At 39.5% G+C, this 10,097-nt stretch overlaps 1 protein-coding gene across 1 annotated transcript; it reads right to left on the bottom strand.

Moving 5' to 3' along the window:
• Window positions 1-1,320: 1,320 nt before the first annotated feature.
• LOC103521254 lies at window positions 1,321-5,278 on the bottom strand. The gene is made up of 2 exons (XM_008486361.1): window positions 5,274-5,278; window positions 1,321-4,966 (listed from the first exon to the last, which is right to left on the bottom strand). Exons 1-2 carry the CDS (start codon window positions 5,276-5,278, stop codon window positions 1,321-1,323), a joined length of 3,651 nt encoding a protein of 1,216 aa, XP_008484583.1.
• Window positions 5,279-10,097: the final 4,819 nt, after the last annotated feature.

Genomic DNA, 10,097 nt, shown 5'->3' with positions numbered 1-10,097 from the left:
ACCTAATATATGGAAAACCACGTGTCTTGGAATAGAAAAAAGAAAAACAAAGAATAACCATAAAAAAGAATAGAGCACGTCAGAAAAAAAAAAAAATAAGAATAATAGATAACAAGAATATTAATAGATAATTAGATGACATTACAATGGATGTTAAGGAAAAAAAAGGAAAGAACTAATTTAAAAACCCTTCCTTTTTGTCATAGAGAAAGTACCCACTCTTTTATCACTGGATAAAAACACCCCCCCTTACAAGTCTGGAGGATCAAGGGAAAGGACATTTGCCGCGGAATCCCCCATGCATGGGGACTAAGAGGTTGCATGTTTGGCTTGTGTCCGTTGCTTGATGCATGGGGACAACAAATATTAGAAGTGATATCAGTCAGCAGTTGATATTGGGCCACTCAGGCGTAGGATGAGCATAGCAAAGATATTTTTCACCACTAAAAGAATAGTTTAGAAGTAGAAGTATAGAAACAGTTTAGTTTGTTTTGTAGATTGCATGGTTTACTTCGTCTCTAACTCCACAAGTACTCTAGTCCTTCTTTTGTGCAACCATGCAGGTATAAAAATCATAAAATCTACAGGTGCGGACGTTACTATATTCCGCCATCGCCATACTACACGACTTCTGTAGATGAACAACCGTTTTCACGTTAGAATCTTCTATATGCTGTAATACACTTTAGTGGTACTCAAGTAGCAGTGGAAACACTAAAAAAAGTAAAAATATAAACCATATTGACGTAAAGTAACGTTACATTAATCTCTATATCTTACGAAAAAAACTTAACGATATATGTAAAAGAAATTTTTGACGTAATTAAACTGTAACTTATATGTAATGTCAGGAACAGAAGCCTTAAGGTAGATACTAAATAGTCGTCTTTCAGGACAAGAAAGATATTAACCAGTAAAAAGAACTCTCAGGTAGATACTAGCAGTGACAAAATCTCACGAACAAACTGTAAAAGGCCTTGGAAGACATAACTCATTAGCGGGTCTTTTTTTTTTTTTTTTATACAACATTGGTCATGAGACTCATCGACTAGAATGATGGTACTTCTATAAAAAAAATTTCCGTCAGGTTACAAAAAAATGAAAGATATAATCCAATTTAACAAAACATTGCAAAGGGAAATTGGTAAAACAACATATGCAATGTATTTTATGATACAAAATAAATAACTCATGAACAAGAGTAAGAACAATAAAAAAAAGAAAAGTTTACCATCACCTAACAATAATAAAAAAAAACAATAATAATAATAAAAAAGAAAAGAACAGATTAGCTCTTCTCTATTCATAGAACAAATTAAATTAATCCTTTTCTATGGGCAGCACAGCCACCTTGGACACAGGACGAATCAAGGTGCCCTTGGAGGTTTGTAACTCCAGCACCCGAGTGACCCCATCTGTGCCTGGCATAACCTTTGTCACAACTCCCAAAGGCCACTTTTGAGTGGGCAAATTTTGTCCCTGGATAATGACAATATCATTAACGTTGACAGAATCACTTGACTTGGTCCATTTTGATCGTTGGATCAAAGAGTTCAGGTAATCCTTGGACCACCTCCTCCAGAAGGACTGAGTGGTTTGGGTGATCATAGCCCATCGTTTTAGATGTGAAACAGGTTGATCACTAAAATCATGCTCAGGTCGAGCTAAAAGTGGGGATCCAATGAGGAAATGGCCTGGAGATAAATAGTCCACTCCATCGTTAGGATTAGAAGAAATAGCACAGAGTGGTCGAGAATTGAGAATTCCTTCGATTCTGATCAGGAACGTACTCAGTTCTTCAAAGTTCCAGTGATGTCCCTCGAGAACATGCCGGAAATGATGTTTTACAGACTTGACGCCTGCCTCCCACAATCCTCCGAAGTTGGGAGCACTAGGAGGAATGAATTGCCATTTTATCTCCTTGGAATGTAGATGATGCACAATTTCATCACTATGAGTCTTCAAAAAGGTTTGAACATCCTTGAGATAGGATGCGGCACCCTGGAAATTTGTGCCATTATCAGTGAACAAACAGGTCGGTAGTCCACGTCGTCCCACAAATCTATCCAAACAGGCTAAAAACGCTGGAGTAGACAAGGAACTTACAAGTTCCAGGTGAAGGCACTTGGTGGCCATGCATACAAAAATGGCGAAATAGCATTTATCTAATGGTGAATTCCGTCTTGGGCCAGTCTTGTATGTAAAGGGTCCTGCGAAGTCGATACCCACATTGATAAATGGGCGTCCTTGACTATAGCGAGAAATCGGGATGTCTGCCATAACATGCTGACGCATTTTGGGTTTCATTTTGAAACAAAAGATACACTTGAAGAGCAGCTGACGAATTAGATTTCTCCCTCCAATTATCCACCACTGACGTTGGATAACAGACTGAACCACTTTTGGTCCACCATGTAGGGTCCGGTCATGGGCATCCCACACGATCAAGGTTGCTAAATGAGATATCTTCGGGAGCAATATCGGGTGCTTGGCTGATTCAGGAAGAGGTGCGTGAGTCAATCTCCCCCCCACAGCTAGTATCCCCATGGAATTGATAATAGGAGATAGTGATTGTAGATTTGAAGAGCATAATTTCCCCTTCTCCACTGCTTTCAAGTCATCAGACAGATACCAAGATTGTGAAATCTTTACACAGGTAAGCATAGATTGTTCGATCTCTTCCACCGAAAGATGACTGACATTCCTTTCAGTAGGTTTCCGAAGGTTATGGATGAACCTAAGCACATAGGCCATTACTCGCTTGAGCTTCCCCAAGGAGGAAAATTTTTGAATCACATTCACAAGATAGTCATCTTTGGTTTCGGTGACAAGAACATTGACACTAGGTTTCAATTCTGGAAGACATTGTTCCACAGTATCAAGAGGCTTTGGCCAAGAATCAGGAGCTGAACGTAAGAACGCTGGGCCTTTAAACCACAAGTTATTATCCACCAATTGAGAGGGCAGAAGGCCTCTACTGGCAGGATCGGCACTATTTTTCTCTGTAGATACATGTCTCCATTGACTTGGTTTGGTTGATTCTAAGATCTGTGCTACACGGTTGGCCACATAAATTTTCAAACGGAAAGGTTGAGTTTTCAGCCATGACAGCACAGTATAGCTGTCAGAAAACAAATATACTTCATTGATTTTCACCCTGGCATGGATAAAATCCAAGGATTTTATTACTTTTACCAGTAATAATGCAGCAGATAACTCTAGTCTGTTGATGGTCTGGACCTTGAGAGGGGCAACTCGGGTCTTGGCCCTCACCAAATGGGTAGTCACATGATTAGAAGAATCACACACGCGAAGATACACAACGGCCCCATAGGCTGCACCAGAAGCATCTGCGAAGCCTAGGAGATCCACAGTTTTAACATTCTCAGTTAGAATGTATCTAGGTAGCTTTATTTTGCTAAGAAGATGTAATTGAGAAGAAAAGGTATTCCATTTGTCTTGAAGGTCTTTAGACAAAGGGGAATCCCAGGAAAGATTCTTTTCCAACCACAACATTTGCATGAAGACTTTCATCCAGACTGTTACTGGACTTAGATATCCATTTAAGTCATAAATGGACGCCACGATGCTCAAAACTTTTCTTTTGGTTAATACTTCAGATTCGGGAGAAACGGTGAAAAAGAAGACATCATCCGCTGGGCACCATTTGACACCCAATAATTTAATGGTTTCGCTCGAGTCAAAGGAATGAGACATCTCACACTCCTCGGACGGCAGATCAGCAATGACATCATGATTTGATGACGCCCATTTGCGAAGCTTGAACCCACCAGCTCCAAGCAAGGAGATCAGTTGGTTACGCAATGCCAGGACCTCCGAGACATTTTTGCCACCCGTAATAATATCATCGACATAAATGTCCTTGTCAACCACGGAAGCTGCTAACGGATATTTCTCTCCTTCATCAGTCACAAGTTGTTTCAATACACGTTGAGCTTGATATGGACTGGAAGGTAGTCCAAAAGTCACAGTTGTGAGCTCATACTCAATTGGTAGGTTTGACACGTCATGCCACAGAATATGTTGGTACGAACGATCAGGTTTTGCCAGCCAGATAGAACGGTACATACACTGTATATCACTAGTCAGTGCTATGGCATTCAGCCTGAAAGCAATCAACAAGTCTCCAATGTCAGATTGGAGTTTGGGTCCAACCATGAGAGAGTCAGAGAGACTTTGATTGTTAGTACCCTTGGTATTTGGGTCAAAAACAACTCTCAATTTAGTTGTAGAAGATGTTTCCTTGTAGACACCATGATGAACAAGTAGATAGTCTGTAGGTTTTTCAGCCACTACCATATGTCCTGCATCCAAGTAGGTTTGTAAATTCTCTTGGTACAAGGTTTTCACACTAGGATTTTTATCCAATCTCTTAGTCAAACTTTTCAAACGTTGAAAAGCCAGTTCTTGATTTGATCCCAGGTTAGGGGGTCCATTAGTTTTGAATGGAAGGTGAACAATATATCTTCCAGTTTCATCTCTTGAATGAGTTTTGGAAAAATGTTCCTCACATTCTAAATCTTCAGGATTGTTGATTTTAACATTTTCATTTACTTCCTCTATTTCCCAGAAACGTTGCAACTGTGTTTCCACCGGGTCTTCAATTTCAGATATGAAGAGAGAAGTACACGGAGTCTGTGGAGTGAAGTTGGAGTTTTCACTGACTTTTCCCATGAGAAGCCAACCTAGCTTAGTGGGAATAGCGGATGGAGTTCCTTGGATAATAGGATGAGAAGAAATAATGAGATCAGCGTAATGTTCAGCACCAATCAGCATATCAATATGTGAACTAATTTTCTTATCAGTGTATGATAGGTCTGCCAGCTGAAGATGACCATACTCTTGAAGTACGGAAGCCGGAACATTGGACGTGAGGTCAGAAGCAATTTTTGGTAAAATCACTGAGCGAACCTGCAAGGGATTGCTAGACGAAGATCGGGATAAGCTGAATGGGGTAGAATTGCGCACACAATCTCACCCTTTGACTTCACTGGGTGTGTTGATCCAATCCCAGTTTACCTGCATTGGACAGGGCTGTCTAGGGAGCTTTATTATTTGTGCTACCCGTTCAGTGATGGCGGAGATCTGCGAACCTGGATCTACCACACAGCGAACAGGAATCCAATTTCCCTATTACATCTTGGATCTGTATGGTTTGCCGTTCCCAAGAAGAATGTTGGCAACACTACCAGCACTCCTTACACTGGAGTGATAGCCATTATGTGGACTAGATTGAGAGCCCCACCACTTACAGCATGTTTAGCCGTCTCTCGAATTGCCTCCTTGATGCAAGCAAGCTGTGATGCGTTTTACTGCACAGGTTTGGCAGGAAACTTAGAAGTACATTCTGTCACTTGAATGAGTGCAGCACTGAAGCATCCAAAACAGAGTTTTAAGATTTTTACATCTCTCAAACCTTTGATTCGGGGGAAGTGCCTTGAACTGCTAACAAAAACTTAGATGATTATAATGAAAGTTATGCTGACAAACTGAACATTTTAAATGTTTCAGAGTAGGTGTATCCGGTGTAGAATGCTCTGGTTGAACAGTGGGTCATAAGCATCTTTTGAAGGAATGCTTTGGTTTAGTGCTAGATTTCAGCATTCAGGTTCTAGAATGTTGACGCTTGTTTTTCACAAAAGTTGACCAAATCAGAAAATGTGGGAAACCTCCTATCCCTTGGCATCTTGTTCGAACTCCAAAGTTCGTTTTGGGGTCCAGGACATCGGAAGACCAAATGTAGTAGAATAAAACCTCCCAAATTCACAATTCCCAATGAGCGAATAGATATCGACAAACAATGTGTGAAATGATCCAGATAAGGTGGCGAAGGATACACGCTGAATCTTTGGAAGAGATTGGAAAATCCAGCAGAATTTATCATAAAATGGCTTGCCAGAGCAGCTCTTTGAATACCAGTCTACAAGAGTTTTGTACAGCCAATGATAATTTGCAGAAGTAAATCTATTGTGTCAACGACAGTAAGTGCTGAAGCCTTTTAGGTAAGGTTTCAGATATGGAAACTTTTGGATTGAACTTAGGTGTTCGAGGAATATGAACAAGGTTCATCCAAAATAGGGATTTCCACGATGGAAAATCGGTTATATATTCCATCGGAAAGACCGAGGAACCGTGATGGTAGGGAGTTTGACCCTAGGAGGTCTCAGTGGTGAGTTGATGCATTTGCTGCTTCAGCAGTTATCTTCCTTATCTTCAATGATCCGGGGCCTCATAAGCCTTAGCTTGGAAAAAAGCCTCTTCAAATGCCTTTGGTAACTTTCAAAGTATCCACTCTTTCCTTTTCATCCACTGCAGCATTCAGCACTTCAATTTGCTCATTGCACTGCTTCCAACTTGACAAAGGTGTATCATCAGAAGTTTGCATCTTGCAGGAAGGTGGACAGCTGATTAGGTTTCTGGAAATCAAGTCATAACATAACTGTACTCTTTGAAAGTATTTCCTCCCGTTGCTTTGATGTAAACATTTCACAGGCTGTAGGCTCTGAGCCATAATGCCTGATTGAAGTCAAGGACTCAATAATAGCATTGCAAGGATCCCAATCAGGGACAGAAAAACTAAACTAAGTATAATAATGAAATATGATCACTTACCAACTGGAAAGTCCATACAAAGAAATGATTACAAAATTCATGAAGTGTTCACTTCATGGATTTTGTAATTGTTGGTATGTACCGTTTTCAGTTGGAACTAGATCTACTTTCATGTGACTGTTACTTAGTTTTTCTGTCACCGTATGAGATACTACAGCTTGCATATTATTTGATTCTGATCTTAAATCAGTCATTATGGCTCATAGAACTAACAGTACATGTGAATGTTTACATCAAAGCACTGCGAAATAATTTCAAGGGACATTTATCTATTGTATTGATTTCGCAAACCTATACAAGACTGGTCCACGATTTCTTGATAAATGATATTTCGCCATTTTCTGGCTGCATCAGGCTTGACCTCGAACTTTGAAGGTTCCATGTGTACTTCAAGCTGATTGCTTATTGGATGAAAGGAAAGATTTGACTTTGAACAGAACATGGACTACAATTGGTATGTTCACTGATAATTCCAAATTTCACCAGGGTATGGCAGGCTCCTAGATAAATGAGTCCAATTTTTAAAACTCGATAGATTTGATTGAAATTGGCAATCTACATCACCATGAGATTACATGGCAAATCAGTGCCAAGATCACAGTCAACAGGAATTGTGGGAGGCAGGCGTCAAGTCTGTAAAACATCATTTTCCGGCATGTTCTCTGAGGAAATCACAGTGGAACTTTGAAGAACTGAGTACGTTTCCTGAGTATTCGAAGGAATTCTCCAATTCTCCCGAACTGTGCTATTGTTTTCTAATCCTAACGATGGAGTGGACTATTAATCTCCAGGCCATTTCCTCATTGGATCCCCGCTTTTAGCTCGACCTGAGCATGATTTTAGTGATCAACCTGTTTCATCTAATAAAACGATGGGCTATGATCACCCAAACCACTAGATTCGCTTCTGGAGGAGGTGGTCCAAGGATTACCTACTCTTTGATCCAACGATAAAATGGACCAAGTCAAGTGATTCGTTGCTGTGTTAGATATTGTCATTTATCCAGGGACAAAATTTGCCCCTCAAAAGTGGCCTTTGGAGTTGACAAAGGTTAGCCAGGCGCAGATGGGGTCACTCGGGCTGGAGTTACTAAACTCCAAGGGCACCTTGATTCGTCCTGTGTCAAGGCTGTGCTGCCCATAGAAAAGAAATTTAATTTGTTCTATGAATAGAGAAGAGCTAATCTGTTCTTTTCTTTTTTTTTTTATTATTATTGTTTTTTTTTATTAGGTGATGTAAACTTTTTTTTTTTTTTTTTTACTTTTTTGTTATGAGTTATTTATTGTTATCATAAAATACATTGCATTGTTTTTTTACCAATTTCCCTTTGCAATTGTTTTGTTAAATTGGATATATCTTTGTGCACAGACCTTATCTTTTTTCTTTTTGTTTCTTATTGGTATTTTTTCTTATCTCGTGCAGTCTTTTTTTTTTTCTTCTTATTATCTATTGTTCTTATAATATCTATTAATCTACTGTAATGTTTACCTACAATTCCTTTTTTTCTTTCTTGATTAAATTTTTGGGAAGGAAAACACAGGTGAAATGCAATAATAAACTCTATTTTGTGGGGGGGGAATGTTCAGACCTCCTAGTTCCCTTTCCTGTAAACGCGCCTTAGGGGGTACGTACCCCTGATTCTCCAAACGTACAAAACGGAACACAGCAACGAACTACGTACCCCTGGTTGTTTATAATCTTCACTATAGTCAGTCGTCAACTATAACCCGGTGAGTCCGCATCTACTCGTATCGTTTCTATAAAAAGTAGTGATTTTCTTATCAACTTTCATCTTCATATCTTGTCAAAATCAAACAAAACATCTGATGTACCAAATGAAGCAGAGATTGAGGGTGTTCATAGACAGAGAAGAAAACGGAATTGGTCAGTATCGGCGGGATTCAATGATTTTCTGATCAGAAAATAGAAAGCGACTTCGGACGTGCTTCCATGTTCTCTACTTCAACCTAAAGTGAGATCCTGAGGCTATTAATCGGTATGTAAGAAGTGTTTTTACTTCCCTGAAACATTCTGTTATGTGATCCCATTATTGCTCTCATCTCTTCAATAATCTAATGGATTACCCTTGCCTACACTTATACATCAGGTTATCGTGTTTAAAAGTGTCTTTACTCTGACAGTCAGCTATACTTGTTTAATATCTGATAGTCCGTGAAGATTATCTGTACATCTGAGTTTATCGATTTTTGTTCGAAAGTTGAAATTGCTTTGATCTACATCGGTGATTTTCTCATTATCTTCCATCTGAATGTTCATTTATGTGCAAGTGCATTCACTCACATTCTTCCGAGGCTGAGAGTAGTGATATAATTAATCAACAAGTTGTTTGTTTTGAATGTAAATTTGAAGACACATTTATCACTGAGAATTCATGTACATTAGTGATTTTATTTATGAGTGAAGTATTTTCGATAAACCTAGAAAAGTTTTATGGAAATCTGTGTACTCTCCACACTAGGTGCATAGGGATGAGTTTTTTTCGGCACGCCAATAATTCCGGTTGTAGTAGCAACACGGTACCTGTCTAACAGTACACATCTCATAGTCTTCCAACTCATGAGCATTTTTGTGAATCATTTCTTTGTATGACTTTGCGAAGATGGTAAATGAATAATATATAATTAATACTTTCAACTGTTTTTCCTGGCCCGAATGGGGACATCTTTGCGAATAGCTATTCTGAGTCTGATCGTGTCTCAATCAGCATTTTGCTTGAGAGCTCCTGCAACTTGTACACTGTTTACATCAAGCTTCCGGTCAGAAATACTCTCAACGGACTTACAGTTATGTGATGACTTGATTTGTAGACGTAATCAGCTGTTGAGCACTTCCGTGGAGAGCAAGGCAAAGTTCTGGATGGTATCTTTGTCAAAAGTTTGTAGAGAGTCAATGAGCAATGTAGAACCGCTGATCTTAACATGCTTTCAGTGGATGACAACAAGCTTAGGCCAAGTGGGTCGTCATCAAATCTCTATGCAAAGGAAAGTCATTGCTGACCTGATACGCCACACTGAGGTGTATGTCTCCTTGCTTTGGCTCTGAGGCTCGAATTCATAAGATTAAAGTGTGTGCAATATGCTCGATATCCAGTGGATCATCAGCTCACATAGACTCCTAAGTCAAATCTCTTACCTCACGGTCCTGGTTTTTGAGGAAATATAACCGATTTTCCCATCGTGGAAAATCCCTATTTGCGATGAACTTGTTCATGCATTCCTGACACACCTAAGTCTCCAATCCAAAAGTTTTCAATATCTGAAAACGCTACCTAAAGGCTCAGCTTTACTGTCGATTCGACGACAATAGCCCATTTACATCTGCGAATTGATCCAATTTGGCTTACAAAACTCTCGGTAGGACCGGCGTGGTATTCAAAGAAACGTGCTTCTGTGCAAGCCTATTTTAGAGAGGTAAAATTGCTAGAGCTTTCCAATCTCTTCCAA

Source organism: Diaphorina citri, unplaced genomic scaffold (genome assembly GCF_000475195.1).
Source record: "Diaphorina citri unplaced genomic scaffold, Diaci psyllid genome assembly version 1.1 scaffold4856, whole genome shotgun sequence".
Lineage (NCBI taxonomy): Eukaryota > Metazoa > Arthropoda > Insecta > Hemiptera > Psyllidae > Diaphorina > Diaphorina citri.
This window is presented reverse-complemented; position numbering and strand designations above follow the sequence as displayed.